General features: G+C 41.6%; 1 protein-coding gene across 8 annotated transcripts in view; it reads right to left on the bottom strand.

Moving 5' to 3' along the window:
- PTPRM (protein tyrosine phosphatase receptor type M) overlaps positions 1-24,654 on the bottom strand; it is a 787,430-nt gene that overhangs the window by 120,279 nt on the left and 642,497 nt on the right. For 4 of the 8 annotated variants that reach the window (XM_059139379.1, XM_059139380.1, XM_059139381.1 and 1 more), the window contains 3 exons: positions 23,267-23,418; positions 19,613-19,687; positions 14,450-14,637 (listed from right to left, as the gene is read on the bottom strand). In XM_059139379.1, coding sequence (XP_058995362.1) covers positions 14,450-14,637; positions 19,613-19,687; positions 23,267-23,418 — 415 coding nt within the window. Of the gene's footprint in view, positions 1-14,449; positions 14,638-15,347; positions 15,360-19,356; positions 19,384-19,612; positions 19,688-23,038; positions 23,135-23,266; positions 23,419-24,654 lie in introns of all 8 variants that reach the window. The other 4 variants (XM_059139376.1, XM_059139377.1, XM_059139378.1 and 1 more) reach the window with 2 other exon arrangements.

Genomic DNA, 24,654 nt, shown 5'->3' with positions numbered 1-24,654 from the left:
GTTGACCATGTGTAAAGCTCTAAATGGTGTCCACAAATGTCGATGAATTTTCTCTGCTCATAGTGCAATTAAGTTAGGAATAAGGCAACAAAAAAATTTCCTATGCATTGATAAATAAAACACACACTCACATGCTCTAAATAACTTATGAGTCAAAGAAAAAAGGGTGATGAAAATTACAAAATTAAACACTCAAAAGTCAATGATAATAGTACTCAGCTCTTAGAGAAAAAATAAAGAGCCTTAAAATAATTGCTTACACTAGAAAAAAAAATTAATGTTTTTAGCATCCCATTTAGGAATCAAAAAAAAAAAAAAAAAGAAAAGAAAAGAAACAGAGAAAGTAGAAGGAAAATAATAAAGAGTGGGAAGAGAAGGAGTCTTTAAAAATGCAATATTCAAGATCAACAGAGCCAAAAGTTATTTCTCTGAAAAGGTGAATAATAAAACTAACAAACTTTTGGCAAGAATATTCAAGAAACAAGAAAGACAGAAGGTGCAAATAAACAACATTAATAATGAAAAAAAAAAAGGAACATGAGTGCAGACAAATTAGACAGATAATAAAATATTAACACACGTATGCCTCTACATAACAAAGTTAGAAAAAATGCACAAATTCCTCTGAAAATATTAGCTATAACTATTGAGAATTTAGTAATTAAAAATTTTCCCATGAGGAAACTGCCAGATTTAGTCAGTTCCACAGGCTACTACCAAAGATAATTTGAAATCTTACAAAAAAAAACAAAACAAAACAGAGTGCTAGCCCATTCATTTAAAAAAGTACATATACTTTTTATTCTAAAATATAAAAAAGGGAAATAGAAGGATAATTAAGGGACGAGTCCCACTTGTGAACACAGATGCAAAAATCATTGGTGAATAGTATTCAGCAATGTTTAGTATGTATCATGACCAAGTTAGCTTTATTCCAGGAATAAAATGTTGGTTCAGTATTAGAAGATTAAATATATTAATGAACTCATGATGCTAATATATTAACGAAATCAAGAAACTATTTTACATAACAATAGATGTTGAAAGAGCATTCTATCAAATTCAATATCTATCCATGGTAAATAGTATCAATAAGCCAGGGATGGAAGGGACTATCCTCAACTTTATCCCAACTAATTATTAATCATTAAAAGAATTTTCTCTTAAAATCAGGGCCAAGACAAGGATGTTTACTAACCTAAGTTTTATTCAATGTTAGACTGAATGTTCTAGTGAGTTTCATAAACAAGAAGAAACAGATTAGATGTATAAGGATTAAAAAGAAACACATGGGGCACCTGGGTGGCTCAGTGGGTTAAGCCACTGCCTTCGGCTCAGATCATGATCTCGGGGTCCTGGGATCGAGTCCTGCATCGGGCTCTCTGCTCAGCAGGGAGCCTGCTTCCTCCTCTCTCTGCCTGCCTCTCTGCCTACTTGTGATCTCTCTCTGTCAAATAAATAAATAAAATCTTTAAAAAAAAAAAAAGAAACACATGGACATTAAAGAGGGTAGACATGATTTCTCCACAGAAAACTCTAGAATAATCTACAGACAAATCACTGAAATAAAGATAGCTGAAAAAGTTTCTGGACATAGGAGCAATATACAAAAGGCAACAGCTTGTGTGTGTGTACATATAAACATATACACACACCCACGTATATATACATACACACACCTCTATGTATTCAAGTGTATCTTCTATATTTTTGCAATAAAAAGAAAATATAACTATTTTTAAAAGATTTTATTTATTTGAGAGAAAGTGAGAGAAAGAACAAGTCAGGGGAGGGGCAGAAGGAGAGAGAGAGGGAGAAGCAGGGAGCCTGGTTTGGGGCTTGATCCCAGGACACTGAGATCATGACCTGAACTGAAGGCAGACACTTAGCTGACTGAGCCATCCAGATGTCTCACTTTATTTTTCTTAAAAAATATTTTATTTATTTATTTGACAGATAGAGATCACAAGTAGGCAGAGAGAGCAGGCAGAGACAGGAGGAAGGAGGCTCCATGCTGAGCAGAGATCCCGATGTGGGGCTCGATCTCAGGACCCCGAGATCATGACCTGAGCCGAAGGCAGCGGCTTAACCCACTGGGCCACCCAGGCGCCCCTCACTTTATTTTTTTAAGATTTATTTTTACTTATTTTAGAGAGAGAGAGAGAGAGAACAAGCAGGGATGGGTAGAGGTAGAAGGAAAGACAGCATTGAGCAGACTGCAAGCCAAGCGTGAAGCCTGACTTGGGCTCAGTCTCATGACCCTGAGATCACAACTTGAGATCATGACCTGAGGCAAAATCAAGAGTTGGGTGGTGGGCCAGATGCACCACCCAGGCCCCCCAAGAAAATATAACGTTAAAAGATGCTATGGCCATAACAAAATAAGTATATACAGCTAAAAGATGTACAAGACTTTATGGAGCGCTTTTTGAAACTTCACTAAAAATTATAAAGGAAGATCCCAATAAATGGAAACATAATCCATATTAACAAATAAGAAAACCTAATATTGCCAAGAGGTCAGTTCTCTTAATATTGGTAAATGGATCCCATGCAATTCCAAACGAAATTACAGGTTTTCATGAAGTTGATTGTATAAAATGTCCACATTTTCAACAGACAAGGTAAGGATTATGGAAGCACAAAGCCTAACAACTGCCAACACATTTCTAAAGAAGAACAAGGCAGACAAAGTCATACATAGAGTGCATACAAGTCAATAAGAGACCTTAACACCCTAGTGAAAAAAAGAGGCACATGATACGAACAATTCACTAAAGAAATTTTCACATGGCCAGTAAACATAGGAAGACATATCTAGTTTTAAATGGAACAATAAGATAGTCTTTTTTCACCCATCAAACTGGCAAGGATTAAAAATAAAAACTGACTACTGCTCACTGTAGTGCTGGTGGGTTGTAATAAGCATTCTGCAGGCTGCTCGTGGTGAGTGTGAACTGGTACAACTTTTTTGGAAAGCAAGTTGTCAATTTACCTGAAGAAACTTAAGGACCTTATACTCTTTGAACCAGTGAATCCATCTCTTGAAATCTATCTAGAGAGAACAATGGAGATAAATCCAAAGAATTATTCATGGCAGTGTTCAAGACAAAGCCATAGGAAACATTTGTGCTACAATACGAAGTGGGAAAACATTGTATGAAAAAATATATAATGCTTTTAATGCATTAAAACATTGGATGTACTGAAATATACTGAAAATTGATAGTGGGTTTGTGGGTGACTTTCCTTTCTTTTTTTAAAAAAAATATTTATTTATTTGACACAGAGAGAGAGAGAGCACAAGTAGGCAGAGCAAGAGGGAGAGGGAGAAGCAGACTTCCCGCTGAGCAGGGAGCCCAACACGGAACTTGATTCCAGGACCCTGGGATTATGACCTGAGCTGAAGGCAGTCACTTAATGACTGAGTCACCCAGGCACCTTGTCTTGTCCTTTCTTCTTTATAGTTTTCTTAAAATTTCCATAAAAAACTATGCATTGCTTTTATTTGTTTATTTAAGATTTATTTATTTGAGAGAGAGAGAGAGAGAGAGAAAGTGGGGGAGGGGCAGAGGAAGAGTAAGAGAGAGAATCCTTAAGTAGACTTCCCACTGAGCACAGAGCCCCATGTGGGGCTTGATCCCAGGATCCTGAAATCACGACCTGAGCCCAAATGAAGAGTTGGATGCTCAATCAGTTGAGCCACCCAGGTGCCCCCATTTTGCTTTTAAAGGAGAACAACAATAAAATTGGGATTTGGAAAGCTTTAAAAACATATTTAGTTACTCTGTATCCTACAACTATTTTTTGTCATTAAAAGAGAGAAAAAATAAAAGCAAGCATTCTCTTTAGGCAGATAAATTATGTTAATTGGATTTATAGTACATTCTTTTCATGTTTCAAGGAATAGGCTTAAAATACATGTAGTGATCAGCCAAGTGAAATAGTTTGGCCATAAAACTGGCAAAGAACTCAAATGCATAATTACCTAAAGCACATAAATGCAATACATGTAAAAACATACGCTATTTATAATTAACCCTGAAGACATTATAACTGTTCAGTATCTCTCCTATGACTTCCCAAAAGTAAACGAGAAAAGGTATCCCTAAAGGGAAACAATAAAAGATAAAAGGAGTGAGAAAGTTTTTAAATGCACAAGATACTGAGTAATACAGGCAAATTCCAACATGGAGGTAAAACTACTTTTATTCCAAAAGATGCAAAAGAAGAAATTAGAAAAGTTGGCACATCTTTCTTTTTAGTGGCATGGCAGGTCAAAAAAATTATGGGCTCTGTTTCAACATTATTTTGGTCTGAATAATGCATGGGATGATCATGTGAATTGATACAATATGATGTGAAATGAACTAAGTAATTAAAAACATTTAATTCTGGGCGCCTGGGTGGCTCAGTGGGTTAAGCTGCTGCCTTCGGCTCAGGTCATGATCTCAGGGTCCTGGGATCAAGTCCCGCATCGGGCTCTCTGCTCAGCAGGGAGCCTGCTTCCTCCTCTCTCTCTCTCTCTGCCTGCCTCTCTGCCTACTTGTGATCTCTCTCTGTCAAATAAATAAATAAAATCTTTAAAAAAAAAACATTTAATCCAAATAGTTCCTTATTATTCATGCTCCTTAAAAACTGGGGCAGTGAGGATCAAAGATTTATTGGAATTATGATCATAAACACATTTCCAAACATGGCAAGGGCTTGATACAGAAATGTACTAACATTCTTACTATATCCTCTCCATTCAGAGTTCTCAGTGTTTTGGAAATGGGGTGGGGGTTAGAAGTCAGAGTGGGAGGGGGTTGAGTCGGAGGAAGAGAGGGGAGGAAAAGCTAGAAAGGTTATACTAGGATGGAAACTACCTCCTTCAGAAATGCTGAATAAAGTCACAATTGGCAAGGGAGAGCCAGAGAGCTGCCCGTGGATGCTGAGTGGGGGCACTCTACACAGTGACTGCTGGGCTGTGGCTCTGAGGCAGCCAGTCAATGTCACCTGCTGGAAAAATCCCAGCCATGGACATTTGTCAACCAATCTGGAAGTCTGGCATCCCTGAGTGGCGGCACTACTGATGTGAGAGACATAAGGCGAACACCTGGTTCCCACAACTGATTGAGTTCCTTCAAGGAAGGTAAGTGGTTTGCTAGAGGGTCCAGCCCTAGGGTCTCAGCAGCCCCTTCATGACATGAGGTCAAAGGCTTGGGACCCACATCTTCTAATTGCCAATCTACTTGCCATTTCTACCATATAGCACTGTTCTTGGGAAAAAATGATTTGACTTTTCAACTAGTTATGTTTTTGTATCATTAAGTCAAAGCTTCAAGGTGTTATCCTGGTTCTGCCTAGACGACAGAAAGCCGGTTACCAGCACTGTCATCCTTGCATTGTATCATCTCACTGAAAAGAGATTCAGCATCTTCCAGAAAGGGTCTTTCAGAACACTGTAGGCTTTCACACACAACTCAAGTTTACACATTCATTTTCTCCCTCTACTAGATTGGTTGGCAGTAATGACCCAGGGAAGCAGCATATGGAACCCCCACTCTCCAGAGCTATAGCTTGATTTTAACTTATCACTGGTCCTGGTGGGGTTCCGGGGTTTCAACGAGCCAGGCGTGCTGATATCCAAAGATATGGAGTCTCTGGTACATCTCAATGAAAAACAAGAGAAGGAGAGGGGTAATGCTGGAATGACCTCGCTCTCAGAGCTGGGACACTGAGCGAGATTAATGGGCAGCATCTGCTGCTGCCGAGATGCGGGAAGGCAGAGTTGGCACTGTCAGCGGGACCCCAGGGCTGGATGGGTCTTCTGCCAGAGGACAGAACGCTTCAAAGCAAACAAAACCACAGAGAGGAAAAATAATACTCTTGCCATGAAATCGCAAGTCAAATCAATAAACCACAAGGTTAATTTCCATAGGTTTGTAGTTCTGTGGTGTTGTGTGAGAAAGTGATTGGCACAATGGATAGAACATGGGGTTTGGAGTCCACAGAAACGGGATAAATCCTTCCACTCGATGGTGGGATGGCCTTGGGAAAGTTTCTTAAATTTGGCATCATTTCCTCCTTGTCTGTAAATGGGTATGATAATGATGTACTAGCTTTCTGTTTAGAAAGATCCTTGTGCGTGCCTGTGTGTGTTTGTATGTGTGCATGTGTTTGTGCGTGTGCACGTCTCTGTACAGGGCTGAACATGAGATGTTAGATATCATGATCAAAACTCCAAGAGCCAGGGGTGCCTGGGTGACTCAGTGGGTTAAGCCTCTGTCTTCGGCTCAGGTCATGATCTCAGGGTCCTGGGATCGAGCCCCGCATCGGGCTCTCTGCTCAGCGGGGAGCCTGCTTCCCTTCCTCTCTCTGCTGGCCTCTCTGCCTACTTGTGATCTCTCTCTGTCAAATAAATAAATAAAATCTTAAAAAAAAACCAAAAAACTCCAAGAGCCAATGAAGACTTTATGAAAAGTCTACTCCTCCAAGCTTTGCTCCCTGCTGAAATATGTCCATGATAACACAAATTACTTTGATGAGCTTTTAAACTGTATATGGTGATACATAGTTTCTCTCTTGGAATAGTCATGTTAAAGTCTCGCCTAAATAATTCTATATTCTTTCTACTGAAATTAAATAAGAAATTTAAAACTAGCATGGGTTACAAATATTTATCCTAAAAATTTTTAAACACATGGTTGGCATTCAGTGAGTAGAATGATCAGCTAGACCCACGTCCATTAGGACCAGTTTTAAACAATTGGTTATTGGTAAGGTTCAACTTGGTCAACACTATTTTATTCCTGGTTGGTTCTTGCTAACTCACTTGATCCTATATGATAATTTATGGCACTGTGTGTATTTTGTCATAGCTCTATCCATCTTTAATTTCGTCTTCCCGTCTAGGGATGTGTGTGTTTAAATACCCAGAAATCCATTAAGCAAATACAAAGTAACTTCTATTTAGCAGTGTTTGTCAAATATCTATTGAGTAAGTCAGTTAATAAATAGCCAACCACATTATCAGTTAAGATACTGCCTGCTGTATTATCTGTACGTATGTTGCCTACCAGGTTACTCACAATGGACAGTGCAGGGGGGCGCAGGCTGTTTCTGATTTCGAGAACCAGGAGAGCTCCGGGAGGAGGCAATGTCTGAGTTGGGTCTTATGGAATCAGGTCCACGAAGAGGGAGCTGAAGTCCATCTAGGCAGAGGCCACAACATGAAGCAGTACCTAGAGTCATGAAGGTGCTTGGAGCAGAGAGAGGACCATAAGACATGTGGTGGAAAGTGGCCACAAAAGCAAGCCTGAAGAACAGTCTAAGATCATATCCTGGAGGTCTGAGGAGACTGTGCTAAGGAGTTTCCCAGTCTTGGAAGGCATCCACAGCAGAGTTTTGAGCACCACGTGATAACACAGAGAGGACATGAGGCGATGGAAAGGTAAGTTAGGGTACTCTCATCATGGCCCCAGCAAGACTGCGAGGACCAGGCAGTGGGGTTGGAGAGAAAGGGATGGGATTGGAAATGGTGGGGAAGGTGAGCATTCGGGACCTGTAGGCAGCTGATGTGGCGGTGAGGACAGGGGAGGGGGCAATGACAGCCATGCTGAGGCTCACCAGGCCAAATTAGTGGGTGGTGATACCATCCAACTGATCCCAAATGCACATGAGGTCAGCAAGAGCGAGGACACAGGCACATCTGCAGTCCCTTCTGGGCCGCGTTCTGTGATTAATGTCATCTGACACTAAAAGCATGTTAACAAGTGGGAAAAGTACTCAACTTCTCCCAGGGTAGAACATTCTAACAACCAGCTTCCAAATGCAAACCACACAGTTGACCAGAGTGCCTGAAACAAGCTGGTAAATGTCTACGGCCATCAACTCTCATCAGAAGGAAGCCATAGTCTCGTAGTAAACAACAACTTTTAACCAAATTTTCTGAAGCTTGAGCTCATATGTGATATCATCAGGGGCACAGGCAAGAAGCAACTAAGTAAAAAACCAGCTAACACAGGGGAGGTCCTGACAGCAAGCACGACTACGGGGAACACAGAATAAAATAAAAAAGACACTTTCATATTCGCAGTGTAAAAAACAACAAACTACTCATAGTAAAATCAACCCTTTCTACTGCATTATTTAAAAGCATGCAGAAACTTTTATCCAATAAGAAAGTATCTATAAACACTTGCACTCGATTTGCCCCAAATAGCCTGAGCAACTTCAAAATTTCGGATAGGTGTTTTTCTCATCTTCTCATGGACCAGCTCAGCATCACCATAATAATTAAAAAAAAAAAAAAAAATGTGTCAAAACTCACTTGGCTGCTCCAGCCACTGGAGGCACAGCTGTTGTGATTCTTAACGCATTTACAGTGCCTGCCAATTCTCCCTCTAATGCCACATCCTTAAGCTTTCAGTGGTTTGGCTTTGTTTGTTTTGTATCCTGTGGAACAGAAAATAACCTGCACTGATTGTGGCGATTGATTGACTCAGCTGGGGCCTCAGAGTATGAAATGGCAACTGAAACGCATATCTGAAAGTGTGTGTGGGCTGGAGGTGAGCAGGAAGGGGGTGCCCCCACCCCTGATTATAGGCGCAAGCATGGAACCAGCCGAGGTCAGGCAATGGTTCTATCAACTTAGTAACACAAAGTACCTTGTATTCCGCTGGCTGCTCCCAGCTTTCGGTACCTAACAAAGAGGCTGCCTGCACAGGGCGCAGGGAGGGCTCTGAAAACTTTTCGAGAGAGAAGGACACACAGTTCTCCCTCTGTCAGCTAACCTCCAGCTGGGGAGGGGCAGACAGCCCTGGGGTAGGGCGGTCCTCCCAGGCCCTGCGGCTGTCCCCTCTAAGGATCCACATTTGTCTTCCCTGGCCTGTCCTGTCTAACAGCATCTGAACCTGAATGTGGAATCATACTTGCAAAGGCCACAGAGAGGAGGCGGCTTTCTTTAACGTTTCGCTGGCTTCCCTGAGGTGGGAGGCAAGCAAGCAAAAAACAGACTTTGAAGGGCACTTCAGATGTTTTAATAATAATTCCTTCTTCCTTGGTACAACTTTGGTCAAACATGAAAAAAGAGCCAAATATTAAATAACTGGACTCCATGAAACAAAATCAGCTATTTTACTCAGAAAAGAGGGGGAAAGATGAGAGGGGAAAATATCTAATGCATCTATTTTTTTCAAAGACTTATAAGGGGCTACCAGCAGATAGACACGTTTAAAGACAACTCAGGTTTCAGAAAAACGCATAGGCTGTACTTAAGCCTGAAGATTTTGGCATAACAACTTCAATTTCCCAGTTTAAATTGAGCTGAAAAACAGTCTCCATGTTCAATTATAAAATTAATCACCAGTGCTTGTACCCTTGAGAAATATACAGGAGAAAAGTAAGTGGGATAAGTATAATACTTCCCTAAATATATTTAGATATATATGTATACACTTTTTTTTTCTTCTTCTCAAGAGCAGGCTGCAAAGTGTTACTTAGTTTTACAAGTTTTAGTTCAGTAATTGGAAAATAAATTTTTGTGGCCCAGAGCAATATTGATTATTAGCTAATGAGGGTCATCTGTGTTTTTCAGGATGCCCTACCTGGGAGTAGTTTTAAAGTGTGGTCCCTTCTTTTCTCTTAATTTTACAGTGATAGCAAAATGCGCTCTTTTAGAATTAAGCAACTGTGGTCCTGTGTAAGGTTAATGTCTTTTTGCTTGGATCCGCAGAGGGACTTCAAATCAGTCATAAAATAGAGAATGAAAGAAGGTCTTCTGGGGATCCCAGAGGGGAAGAGATTCACTCTCCAACCCCACAGGGTCCACACTGAGGCCCCCGGGGGCAGCGACAAGTGAGAGGACAGGTCACCCGTGTCTAGGATGGGGCCTGTCAGTTCAGGGAGGAGCAGCAGAGTCACTGTGACTCCAGAGCACAAAGGCCCAAGTCTGTGGGGAGGGAGGGATGGGGAGTGGGCAGGAAGGCACAGTCCTACCTTGTGTTCCCTGTTCATGCTATCTTTTTTCTCCCATTTTTGGTAAAGGCACAGATGTTCCCCAAGGGGTTAGCACAGATTGCTTGCTAGGAGAAAGGACACGCTCCTCTCTGCAGCAAAGTAAACAAACTTGTTCTTTCTGCTCTGTCTTTCTCCTGAGATCCCTGATCCACTCTCCGATGACAACCTGCCATTTTCTGTTCAATTCAGCATGTTTACTTTTTTATTGTGATTCATGTCTGAGTTTCTTTTGAATCAAATTACTGCATTTCCCCGGTGAGGTATGCCATATGACGGTCTTGTTAGAACAAAATCAAATATAAAATTTGCACTCAGTGCTGCTCCGTCTCGTCCCCACCACATGTTTTCCCTTTGGTTTGGACACACTTCTGTCGGCTACTGGAACGGTAATGAGTCCTTCCAGCGCTTGGGAGAATTTCCAGACATTTCTGTCTTGGAAACAATAAAGACAGACGGTTTGAAACAGTATCAACAGAGAGAAAGTCACTATTTCAAAATTAGTTTACAAACTAGATGGCTGTTTTCCCCCAATAAGCATGGATTGAAGAAAACCAGAAAGACCAACTGATTGACACTGGTGAGTCACAACAGCAGCTGAAGACTTTCTTGACATTTTATCCCTGGAGATATAACATCATTCACTGTTTCAGTGCGTCTGAAACAGTGAATGGGAATGGAACAATGTAATTGATATTACACTTTACAGTGACTAGTTTCCCTCTCCCCTTTACTTTTCTGGATGCTGATTATTATCTTTCAAGCAATTTTCTGTGTGCCTCGTACAAATAATGTTTAAAAACTAGGTTGAGCCAAATAGTGCAAGAATGAGTCTCCGTCCAAATACAGGAGAGACTTAATGTTACCTGAGTCCTTCTTCTGTTCCCACAGCTTCCAGGGTGACGGTCAAGCTTCTTGGTGGGATGCTTTTTGATCAAAGCCTGACTACCTGTGACCCCCAGCCCTTCCTAGGATTCAGGCACATAGCACTACTGCCATTTTGGAGCACACCCCATTCTCTGCCTGGAATCTGTCCTTTTCCACTTCCTGGCCAACTCCCGCTCACTATTTTCAGGAGTCATCCAAGCTCAGTCTGATGCCCCAGACTAGACGACGTGCCCTCAGTGGCCTTGAAAGGACTGCTGTGAATCTCTCTTGTGGGATTCAAGCTGACAGACATGCTGTAGTCCCCGTATGGCATGAGCTTCTGGCGGGGGAGGGTGAGACAGGAAGTTCTCCATCTCCCCAGCACCCGGCAGTGTCAGATTCACGGCACCCACTTAGTACACACTGGCCAGTTAACAAGTGCGGCAACTTGTTAAATTAACTGCCTCTCCTCCATCTTTTGTTGCCAAAGACACCCTAGAAACTTTAAAAAAAAAAAAAACCAAAACAGTATTTGGTCATCTATAGTCATACCATTCTCTAGGACTTTCTTAATTTAGATATGAAAATATTCTTTTAGCAACAAAAGGTGACAGGATCTACTTTGAAATACTTATTTTCTCAAACCCTTTGTCCACAGAATCAAACCTACCTACTCATTTAAGTGACTTTTTAAATGGGAACTTTGGATGATACACGATACATGGTAAGGAAACCAATGAGTGTTTTAGACGAAGCCAAAATGTACTAAGCCATAATGTGACTGGCTCACTCTATCCTCAGAGTGCTGAACACAAGAAATGACAGAGATGGACTGAAACCACAAAATGACACAATTTCCCCACAAAGAACACGGTGTGAACTTTTCTCTTGGCTCTTATTATGAGTTAGTATTTTTCTTTTTTACTGCTTAACACTTGAACTAAATGCCAGATTCGATCCTAACACTTAGGCTGCTACATGAGGTAATCCCCCAGTAAGCTTATGAGGTTGACATTATAGGTATTCTATTTTATGGAGGAGGAACCCGAGGCCCAGAGAGGGTACACAGCTTACCCAAGGTCACACGGCTAAAAAGATGCAGAGCTGAGCTGGAGTACAGTGTCTGGCCCCAGAGCCTGTGTCCCAAACGACAGCGAGATGTATGTTGCACCAGGCAGACAGGGTATGCCTGACTTCCTCTGTGGATGCGGGGCGTCTGGATGGCTCAGTAGGTTAAGCCTCTGCCTTTGGCTCAGGTCATGATCTCAGGGCCCTGGGATTGAGCCTTGCATCTGGACTCTCTGCTCCAACGGGGAGCCTGCTTCCCCCTCCCACCTCAGCCTGCCTCTCTGCCTCCTTGTGATCTCTCTCTAAGTCAAGTAAATAAGCAAAATCTTTAAAAAAAAAAAAAAATGAAAGGATGCACACTCAGCCACATGGTTCACAGAGGTGTATGTGGAGCGCAAGGACTGCCCCCTACAGAATCTTCCATTTCATAATTCTCCCTCTAACACTTCCCTGTTTATTCCTGCTTTTCTCTCTAGCACATGTTCTTTTTAACTTTTTCCCCTTTCTTCTTCTTTCCATCTTTAAAAAATAAAAAACCAATAAACTGATAATGGTTTTGGTGCTTAAAAGTATTTCCCCCTGCCCCCCAGTTTCTTGAGATATAACTGACATGTAACATTGTGTCAGTTTCAGGTGTGCAAAGTGATGATTTGAGACCCGTATATATATTACAGTCCTCTCTGATCCACTGAATAGCTAAAATGAGAAAGAGTTTCTTGAAATGTAATTAATACATTTTATTTCAGTGTAACAACCCTTAATAAATCTTCAATTATAAACTGCTTCAAATGAGTATACCCTATTCTAGTTTGCACTTATAAATCATATTTCTTCAGGAGATATGACTGGAAAGTGAATTTTTGTATGCTTTCAAATATGCATCATCTATAGTGTGTTATTGGAAGTCTTGAGGTATTTTTATGTAGTCCGTGAAAAATGGGACTTAGGTGATCTTATGAATCGTTATTTGAACCTCTAACTAATCTCTTTGACATTAACATCTTTAATAAACATTTGAGCAATATCTGCATTCAGAATATTGGATAGAACTAAGACATCATCTCTATTCATTAGGCTTATATTTTTTCACTAACCTAATTTTGTCTTTCATAAGATATTAATGCTTTTGGAAGTCTTACTCTTAATCCTATTAATTCCTAAGCTACCCTTTAAAAGTGCATGAGGAAATATGCAAAGGCAGTCAGTTTCATGGAATTACAAGCTAAATTGCTAAAGGTAGCTCTAAGAACTTCGGGGTCTCTAAAATGCAAAACTTTATTGGAAAATATTGCCTGGACTGAAATCTGACCCTCGAGGCCCAGTTTCCTTGGCGCAGTGGCCTTGTGAGCTGAGGTCACTGGCAACAAGGAGAATGCTCATGTCAGCAGAGTGTGTGTCTGTCCGTTTCTCTGCATTGGCCTAAAGACCCAGTCTTAAAAGCCGCATGGTGCAGCTCTGATGGCTCTAAAGAAATCTCCGGCGATTCAGCTCAGAAGTGGGGCTAAATCCAAGACAACACCACATCTGGGGCATGAAATGAAGGATCCTGAGTGTCCCCGAGAGAGAAAGAAGCAGAATTTGAAACTCGTAGGATACAGAGATGGTAGGAACTGATTTTTAAAATACTCTTAATTCCAGACCAAACATTTCCCGACTGTGAGCTGATTACAGAGACATGCTATCACAGACACATTCTAAAATGTCCAGAGCTCCCTATCTATATAATCTTGTTTGCACTGTTTGCAGGCTGCTACTTTTTTCTCCACCAATGCATGTGAACTAATCTTATTTAATAAGGTAAAGTTTACCCCGCTATCTTCCTCACCCTCACTGGCCTCAGCCATACACACACATACTCAAGGGATGGGATGCTTCTTTGAATCCGATTTCTTCATGTCAACTAATTCTCTCCAGTTCTTGAATGGCTTTCCAACAGAATTAGCTAATGACTGAGGTGGCAAAGTGCGCCCTACATTTTAGGGAAGGTTAAGAGAACATTGCGGTGCCTAGAAATGTCCCTGGAAGTCCCCCGCAATAGATCCCTCTACAATCCACACGCTCTGGGCTGGCAGGACAGCGGCTGTCACAGCCATGACACTAGCCAGCCCCTTTCCTGGGGCCTAATCTCCACCACATGACATCACTGGTTGGTCTGTAATTGCTTTAAGTGGACAGTTTCTTCCTGGATAACTACCGCAACATTGTTAGGCTTTAACATCATAATTATAGAAAAAGCCAAGAAGCGTAATCATGAACAGGGAAAGAACCAGCTCAGCCTCTGTTCTGTTGCATATTTATGAGGACAAAGGGAAATGGGAAAGTGGTCCTCCTTTTTCCATTTCACATAGGTTTCCTTCCTGGTACAGTGTCTCACTGCTGGATAGGTGAAAACAGGTCCCTTTCTGGCAGCCCCCAACCCCGCCTTGCCCCGATCCACCCCGGGGATCCTGCCGACTGGCTGCAGGAGTTGGGAGCACGGTCCTGGGCATGGTGCCCAGCAAAGAGCTCATCTCACCTCGTATTCCTCCTTGAAGCCGTAGCCCTCGGCACACTTCATCTGCGTGATGTGCTGAAGCAGGTCCGCCACCCGGATGGCGGGGTGCAGCTGCCCGGTCTGGTAGGGCACGTCGGCCGGCTCTCGCTTCTTGTAAGTGTGTGACTGCACCAAGCTGCTGGTGTCGCTGGCCATCGTGTGGCTTTCGTCTAGGAAAAGAAGGCCACGACGGGAGTGAGGGAGGACCAGTGGGCTACATGCGGGATCCCTGAGGACGCTCAAAAGCTGCTGCTGACATCCCCTCCACCTATGGCTCCAACCATCCCCACGGTGGCTCAGTGAGAAAGAAAAGTTAGATGTTTAGAAATTTACATGGGCTCGGCAATACTGATAGGAATGCGGCAGAAATCTTTGTTTTTACAAAGCAGTCCAAACGATATATTGATTTCACAAAGCTAGTTGGTAGGAACCCTTTATTTAGCCTTTGAGCACTCAAGTTTATAGAAGTTTCCGTCTGAAACTTCACCAAGGCCTGGTGCAAAACCAGCCTTGTCCTCTTCCAAAGATTCGTTAACTAGTTTGTATGATGATGTAAATAAACTCTGTACAGATGTTCTGTGAGCAAAGTAAAAGTGTACAAAATGGGTTGGCTTGGAAAGCTAGCAATGAAAATGTGGACTTGACACATGAAATCCAAAGAGAGCAGAAATAGAAAGCGGATGATGAGTCACTCGCATGCTGCAGTGTCAGAAAGCTTGACAGAAGGTTGTGGACCAGCGCATGACACACAGAATGTTCTACAAGAGCTAACATGCAGGCCGGCACACAGCAGAACCAGCTGGCTTTGTCAGAATCTACAGATAAGACACACACTCCCACTCCCTCCACACCTTTTCCGTGGGTGAATGGGGGAACTTACCATTTATTGGCACTTTTAAGAAGGTACATATCAGGAGAAAAGAGGAGGAGAAAAAGGAAACAGGGCATAAGCAATAGTACTGTGTGAATAATTACAGGTAGTTTTTATTCTGCGCTTTACTTTTATGGTTAAGTTTTCTATCTGCAGGTGATCAGAGGTCAGAGCCTCAATCCTCCCATCACCTTAGGATAGGGGCGTTTTATTGAAGTCCTCAAAACCAAAAAGGAGGTTAGAATAGTATCATAATTACTTTTCATCCCCCGTGAATTAACTAATGACTAAATAAGTCTTTGTATTTGACACATTTTTTCATTTAAATTTCTTGAACACGTCAACCAAGATGTACTATAAAACTAATGCCAAAATTTGATCAAATAAGCCTAAAAAGGCTGTATGTTAATGGAAGACTCCTAGTACATTAGATTAACGAACTGCAGAAACTGTAGCTATTAAAAGATGTCTGATGCAGGAAAGGGCTATTAGATTAAGGCTACAGGTTAGCTACGTGCTACAGGTTAGCTCATGATAATGCTGAATCCCTTTAGCCATTCTGTGATTGAGGCTGTGTCTCATAAACTATAATTCGAACTTCACTTAAAAAGAGAATGTTAAATCAAAATTGATTTTGGGTATAGAGAATTAAAACATATATACAAAGGGACAAGTTCATTTAAAAAAAATTCCCAGAATGTTTGTGAATAGGGAATTCAGCTATGGGTATTATTATTATTATTATTTAATTTGATTTTTTTTTTTTAAACAGCTCCAGGAGAAATTTCATTCAGGGGCACTCGGCTGTGGGCCTGGTTTTCCAACCTCAGTTCTATCTGCGTCGCAAAGCCCCTGGGGATGCATGGTATGGAAGGTGGTACACAAGTGTGTAGCTATGTCGCTGTCGCTGAAATGGCACCTGGATCACCACAAGGTGGCTAAAGACACAAAGACAAAATAAAAAGGAGTGGTACACTGATTTTATGATTTTCGTTTTCATTTGGATTTGCTTTGATTAGCCACTCAGACGCTCCCATTCTATTAGAACAGTCACAAAGAAACCGGGATGTTTTTTGCGTCCGATCTGCTTGCTGGCAACTGCCAAGCCCCTAAAGTGGGGTATGGGACCCCTGCTGAAGGACTGACTCCCTGGAGCTGTCAGCTACTCCAGCAGGAAGTTCTGTTCTTGATACGAAAATAAATGGAACATTAATTAGTTTCCCCCCTGTGCCTCTCTCATTCTCTCCATTTTGTACCTTTTGGGATGAACGTAATTAAATGCCCTCCATAGTGGACTGACCTTCTAAATTTCCCCTAAATGAATCATCTGGGCCTTTCTGGTGGAGACACCATAGCTGGGTAGGGCTCTGGTCCTAGGGCAAGGCATTCTTGGAAGGTTTAATTCCCGGGGTGGCCAACACTGTCACCACTGTACTGATCGCGCCCGCTGTATTATGATGAGCTTGGCCTCATTACTAGCGTGCAGGACCCGTTAAACATGACCGAGGCCATCCCAGAAATGAGGGCTATTATCAAGTACACAGACATCGGAGAGGGAATAGAAGGCTTCTCGTGCCACCTGTGGCATGAAACTGGGTCACCCACACAATGAGAAATTCTTGATGCCACCGAAATTACTGGGTAATCAGTTTGCTCTGACTTAAAAAGAATGATTCCTGATAAAATATGGCTTTTCACATTGATTTCTTATATTGGCTTAAAAATTACCAACAATGTTTTCAATTAAAAATTATGCCTTGGAGGAAATCAGAAACAAAGCTTCTCACTAACAGTTCTGACAGTTTTTGAAGAACTGTGAATTAATTCTACCTATATTCTTTAAGAGGCTATCTTCAGTTCTCAATGAACCAGCTGACAAATCTAGAACTGAAATGGGTGTCCCATTTTTGAGGTGTGTGTGGGGGAGTTCTATCTACTTATCTGTCAATATCTGTCTACCTATCTACATCTATCTATCAAAATCTGTCCATCAACATCTACCTACCTACCTATCAATCTCTTTCCCTCTCTCTCTCTTGCTCTCTTTTATTTATTTGTTTTTTTGGAAGAAAATGACGTAAAGGCATACTACAGCTCTTTACATGAGGCTGGGCACCCTAGCACATGAGCATAAAGGGTGGAGATAATACACTATTTCAGGTCACAGCAAAACCCTCTTGGCTCCAGCATTGATGTCTGTCCAGCTTATCGTCTTCCCAAGGTGTCCCGGGATCATCTCATTCATCCTTACTATGCAATATATAGATTCACTGCACCAAACACCATGGGAAGAATGGTTCCCAAACACTGCCTTTTGCAGCGCTGGTACATATATAAGCCAGACGTGATAACAGTTATTTGTCAATCTGGCCGACTTCCTTTTCACGAATGTGCATCACTTTTGCTACTTGAATCATCTGTTCAAATGATTCCCTTTTGGCAAAGAAGCCTAACCAAGTTTCAAAGATGTCCTTAGTGTTCATAATAACAAAGCAATGACTTTAACAAATGATATTTGTTTAATAAGCTTATCTTAATCCTGCTGTGCAATCGGAACATTTTCTTCCCTCTGACAGTGCACGTCTTCGCCCTCCCCACTCCGGCTCCCCCAAGGTCAGAACATCTACTAAAGGAGCTGCAGAATGAATGCCGTGGCATACGAAGAAATCACAAATCCCCGCCTATCACATTCTGCAAATGTCATCTGCATGTAGATTACTTTGTTCGGGTGCCTAAAATTAGCCTGTGCCCCTTACTTAGGAAAAATGCAGCCTTTTCCCCATATAGCTGGTATTCAAGGGTGGAAGGAGGGCTTTAGTGAGCTATGTTTGTTAGCCGTCAGAATGATGCCAATTCAAAAATTTGGGTTCATGACCATTTTGACACTTCTGTCCAAGTTTGCATGAAACTCGGGCAATGACCTTGCTCAAGTCCAGAAAACACCACAAGAAAAACATATCACCCTAGTTACAGAAATTGTAACAACTTAGAGAAAAGAGAAGCACAGGGGGAAAAATTATGTTGCAAAGATATCAACCCTTGTAAAGAGGATTAGGAAGCAGAAGTCAAAGAGCTGGGGATGGAACTTTTGCTACTATGAATTGGTATACGCCTTGAAGTGGATTGTGTCGTGCTCCTTCTCGGTAAGGTTAGTAGTAGAAAGAGAACACAGCCGTGATACACTTGGGTTATTGATGCATCTCAAATGCAACAGCAGCTCATGCTTATTTGGTTATCGGAATCAGGTAATGCCATTTCTCCAGAACCTTCTTACATTGGGCAAATGGGATGTTTTTCGGCTCCCCGCAGGGAACATTTTATATTTTCAATGCATTCTGCCCCACTGGGTTAACATTTTATTTCATTTCTAGTGACATCTGACACATAATAAACCATGTGATTATAAAGTGCCATCTTGTCACTTTGCTGCTGAGAACACATCAGCTCCTTTGAAATTCCACTGTGTGACAGACACTTTGGAAAGCTGGGGGTGCCTTGAATGGCTCCAAGAAGGGGCAGGGGGCCCAAACTCGGCTGTGATCATTTTTTCTGCATAACATTGGGCATAATTTAGAAAAATGCTATTTTTGAAATTGAAGATTTTAGTGCTTAATGGCAAGTGCAAATAATAAGAAGTGATTTTTATTTTTATGATTGTCACATTACAGAATTCAGCACTTGGAAGTACACAGCGGAGTGATGACATACTGTGTTTTCCCTTGGGATCAAATCTGACTTTAAATTCTGAACATGGAAAGGGAAAATACTAGAGCCAGGCTTATTCATTTGAATCTTTTGGTGTCGTTTCCAACATGCATGAGGCAAACCCTTCTTATCAATGGAGACGGTTGGAGAGTCTTTTTTATTATCTGTGCCCTCCCTCCGAGCCACCCGCCACCCACCTGTCCTGTTTACAATCCCTGCACCATACAGAGCAGAAATCCAGGCTCCTAAAGCGTGGCTACTGACTTTCTAAATTACTCCTGCAATAAACTGTGATAAAGGGAAATGTTCTCACCTAAAATTGCAGTTGGCACAAATGGGTCTGTCATACATCATAAGCAGGTCAATGCAGAGAAAGTAAAAAGAGAAAGAACAGTAAATGATTGATGAAAGGCCCCCCATTTCCCCCGCAGAAAGCCATAGAAAGCATCGGGTTACAACACATCAAACGTATTAAGCTCCTCAAGCATCATGGACACAACGTGAGAGCGTGGATTGGTTCTGATCGCTAAGGGGTTATGAGTGGATGGGACAATGGAAAAATCTGTTACCTGGGTAGTAAGAATTGGGCACCGATGTGCTCAGTGTATTCGTTTTCATTGTAAAGGACGAGGGTGAAGACACAGCTGTAAATGAGAGAAGGACTGGTCAGTAGGGGCAGGGAGGCAGTACCGGAAATACAGCCCTCCGAGGTCACTCAGAAGGACACTGTGCTGGTACAGACTGGACTGAAAAACGCCAGACACTACTGAAGTCTATGTGGTAAATACGCTCATTCCCCACTGTTTCCAGGCAATCACTTGTACTTTAGAGGACAAACACCCTTTTACCACTGAAAAGATTTTCTTACTCTACAAATGAAGAAGAATCCCCATCACCCCTGCTGCCATTTTGAATTGAGAAATTCATTAGTCTTCTCTTTTGACTTCTAGCCTTTGCTGGTAGAATTCTAGTATCAGGCCAGTTTTTTTTTTCCCCCTAATAATAACTAAGGGTATGAGGAGATGTCTACACATGGTTTTTGGAGAATTTTCTGAATGTCAGTGTTTTCACACTTTGCTAACTTCTCTCTTTCCTCCTATCTTGGGCATTCTGAGAACATTCTACAATGTTCTGACCCGATCTACAAAAATAAAGGTGATGTCTCTCATGCACTGTATTTAAGGTGAAAGCTGAATGCCTACATATTGTTCTATTAGTCTTTTCAGTCTTTTAAAAAATGCTTATTTTTCTTTGAAATAGTCCTCTGAAAGACTCAGGATTTAACTATTAGACCTTCTCTTCCTCCCTGTAATTGGGAGGGAAAGTCAATCCCATCCAATTAATCTGATTTCTCTGAAAGTGGGTCCTTCCTTTTTTAAAAGTAGTTTGTGAACTGTCTTCAATATCTTAATTGATTAGTGTTGTAAAATCACTTTCATTTCATTAAAGTATAAGGATAAATGGTTTGAATGTGTTCAAGTGTTCAAGTTGGTTAAATGTAAGTCTAAATCTTAACTTTCTGGTGTAGTTATATGATTTATTTGATGCTAAAGTTCTGAAACAAGACACTAATACCCAATTACATCATTTTATTATGGAAAGAAGAACCAAATCCCTGTGGATAGTGTATGTTATCTTTATTCTGCTGACATGTTAATATATTTTAGCTCTCCTAGAGAAGTTCCTCTATGACAGTGTTTATCTGTTTATATTTTTAAAATGTAAAATTAAGAAATGGCAGGCCAAGAACCAGAATGCAAGCTGCCCGTCATTTATAAGATATTTCTCTAAAATAGAGAGTTATCATATTTATAATGCATGTGGATAGTAAACTTCCAGGAAAAAAGAGGATAACTGGTGAAAATAAGAACAAGAAACCTGAGTACTTATAAGATGTGTCAGGGTCAGTGAGAATAACGTCTGTTACCTGCAGACATTTTTATGTCATCAGCAAAAGTGCTTAAAGCAGATACAAAAGAGCTATGTTTTTCACCCTTTAAAATATATTTTAATACTTCTGTATTTAGTATAAAAATGAAACCCATTCCCACTATACATATTTATTTTCTCCCTTTGTATACCATATTAAAAGAAGATGGTACAACTCTCATTTGCTTTGGTAGACAGATTATTCCCCATTCTCATAAATATGCTTGTGCTTATTTTTAAATTATTCAATTTCATTTTTCTCACAGTCTCATTTCTAAAAGCTGCTCACCTCCCAACTCTAAAAGACCTCAGACAGACCCAGACTTGTAATAGGTTCGGGGCTGGAAGCCTTTGGGGTCTAAAGAGCCCCTCTCCTGCACGTTTCCTCCCCCAGTAGCTCATCTCTTATTTTGAGGGTACTAAGAGAGTAACCATGATAAAGTCACTGTCAGGGTCACGCTGATGGTTGGGGATTGGATGGCACCTCGCCATTGCTTACTGAGTGGGAGGAAAATGGAACGCCTACTGCTGTGTTTCCTCCATCATCTTTATTGACGGGAGGCATAAAATAATGGCTTGTGGCAGATGAGCCATGGAAGCTGATGCTGGTTTCTGCAGCAACCTCTCTGCCTGAGCATTTATGGGTTTCCACAGACACTCACTTTGTAAGAAGTAACCGCCAAATTAAATTTCCTGTCCAGAGGCAAATATCCCCTGTTGTTTAGACTTCAAAAGCCTAGAAACTCATCATGTAGGTTTCTACTCTGGGCAGACAGTTCCTAGTAAATGTATGCGTGAGGAATTTCACCATGAAATAGGACATTTGGTACATTAATGGATTATCCTAGAAAGTGAGAACTCCTATCTGAGTGGCCCCTTTATAATGACATTGAAGAACTAACCACTACTACCAAGATTCTAGCCCTTTGGTGATAGGCAGGACTCTTCTCTCCCCAGTCCACAACAGTGTATCATAAGTTGCTTTATTTTGGCCATTAAATATGTTATATCTATGATGATACCAAAGGGCAAAGAGCAATGACCCAGAATGAAGAGAGCTACCCTCTCCACTGGGGTAAGAGCCGACAGAGGTGTCTACTAAACTCCTGCTCCACTGGGCCAGGTGTGCATATAGATGAATGAATGTAGTGTCTCTAAGTAGGAAGAGGCAGGCAACCGTAGCCACCATAAATAGAAAACAGTCTTTGGGGAAGCTCTGGGGAGCCCCGCTGAATGCATAAGGACAAAGCGTGGGAGAGACAGACACTGACCACGCAGTGACCAGAGAGAGGGCTGGTAGATGGGGTGCCTGGGAGCTTGCAGCAAAAGAACAGGCCAAGTGGATGGTCCAGACATTCCACACATTGTCTACACTGGTGTCAGTCCTCTCCCCCAGTCCCTAAGACCCAATTTCTGTGCGTCTCAGTCATCATTCCAGACTTTCTGCATTTTTATTAGTGTTGGTGATAGCCGCACATTTGTTCCATCCTTCTGCGGTCCAACATGCTAATTATGTGGCTGGTGGCAGTGGGCGTCTGTGGGTATGGATTTCACACAGTAAAGGAACCTCTGTCTTTGAACCCAGCATGGCGTTGAACCACAGAATCAGGCATCCATGTGGGATTTACTTCTGGTCTCTGAGAAGATCACCAGGGACACCACAATTGCTTGTTTTGTTCTTTACATACTCAATCAAATTGTTAGCATTCTAAAATAATGCCTTGTACCTGAATCACAGGTGGCAGTCTGAGAAGGCATGAGCTGAAGTTTGGTTTACCCACCTGGTGTGAGATGTAAGATTTGTGAAGTGGAAATACAGTTTAACTTATTAATTGCCACTAATACCCCTATAATAAAGGCAGAACCTGTCAGCTAAACAAATAAACAATTAACTTGTTACTGCCATTTAGTGAGCTGTTTCAGAACAGGCTTCCCTGTGTAATTCCACACCTGGCTAGCTCACAAACGGGATCTCAACCACAAAAAAGGATGATGAGAAGCAGGTGCCTTCCTCTTCAAGAAGAGAAAAGCCTTCATGTCAATGCTAAGGCTCCATAGAAACTTACTTGTGGCTTCCTGCGCTCCCTGGTCTGGCCCTATCATCTCTGCCATATCCTCCTCTCCCAAGCAAGCCATGGCACCCACAGAAGTTTTCAGAATTGCTGAAAGGGATGGAGAAACCAATAGGGCGTAAGAATTCTTCAGGGAGTTTTTGTTTTTCAATGCCCCAGTACTATCCAGTATCCTGGAAAACCAGAGCAACGTATTTGAAGCTAAGCCATGCATGCACTTACATCTCCCATTCAAATTGTGTGTGTCCATGAACGAGAATGCCTCGTCGCAGTTGGTGCCTTGCTCGGCATAGCTCTTGTCCATTGAGTTCACCATCACGGTCATCTCCTGCCGCGTGCTGCTCATCGTCTCCTTCCGCTTCTTGGCCAGTTTCCTTAGGACAAAGAGTTCATTATATAGATAAGCATGAGAATGGAAAATGGGGCCTTGACATGTGTCCTGCGTAATGATCGGGACTATTTTCTGTTGAATTACTCGTATTCATCCCTAACGTCTATTTATGAGCCTTCTCGATGTCAGGTTCTTTGCCAGCTGCAGAGACACAAAGATGAAGAGCATCCACTGTCCATTCTCAAAAACCCACAGTGATATCAGGAACACACAGCCTAAAATATTACTTTCTGCTTCTCCTACTACAAGTTAAATTAAAAGTATAATGCGATCGTAATCTAGTTATTGATAAGCTTCTGGAGTTACTAAATTTTTTCTAAATTATTTTTTACATTCCGTGGCAAAGAGTAGATGCCCTGGGAAATATCTGCCAAACAAAACTGAAAGAATCCAAGGGTGAATCTACGAGGCATATTGTTGAAGTAAGACACAAAAGCAGGCAAGAAGCGAAGAAAGTAGTATCATTGGAGGATGTGCAGAAAGGTTGCTGGCCGTGACGTTCAGCCTGCCCAGGACAAGAGGGGCTCAGACCTCAGGTGCACAGGAGGGCATATTCCTACTTCTCAGGAGCTGTGATGGGGCTTAATTCCACATGACCCCAGATTAGTTTCTCACCTAGGCTGGTCAGAGCAGAAAATAATGGCTGGCTTCCGTGGGAGAGTTTAGCAGAGAGGTAAGTCCCCATGTCCCCTCCCTCCATGGAAGAGAATGCAAAAAGGCCAAGGGAGTTAGAGAGATTACCAATTCTTTTGGAGACAGTTTAACGCTGGCCTCTGAGGCCTGCTCCCTGACCAACCAAAACTCATAATCACAAGTTACAAATACCTGGACAAAGCCATAAAAATATAAGAGACCTGACATACAAATAAGCAGATAAGACAAAATTTTTCAGCTTTTACTACCGGAGGTTGTTTTATGTACCCAGGAAAACCAAGAATAAAATGAGAGATGTGTAAGGAAAAGGTATAAAGTGAGAAGGTTTAAGACTATTGCACCATAATACCAAAGATATAATGTCCCAAAATATTCTAAATTCTGCCCAAGCACTGACAGCATTTACAAAAGAAGATGGCAGCTCTTCTAGTAAATCATCTTGACTCTGATTGACCTAGGACACAGCAGAATTTAAAATGAGCCACATAATCAAAATCACGCCATATTAGGTGATTGCTAATGCAATGTAAGACATTGACAACATTAGACCATATGGATAATCTTT

Source organism: Mustela lutreola, chromosome 11, assembly GCF_030435805.1.
Source record: "Mustela lutreola isolate mMusLut2 chromosome 11, mMusLut2.pri, whole genome shotgun sequence".
Taxonomy (NCBI): domain Eukaryota; kingdom Metazoa; phylum Chordata; class Mammalia; order Carnivora; family Mustelidae; genus Mustela; species Mustela lutreola.
The sequence above is the reverse complement of the archived record's forward strand: the minus strand, read 5'-3'. Positions and strand labels throughout refer to the sequence as shown.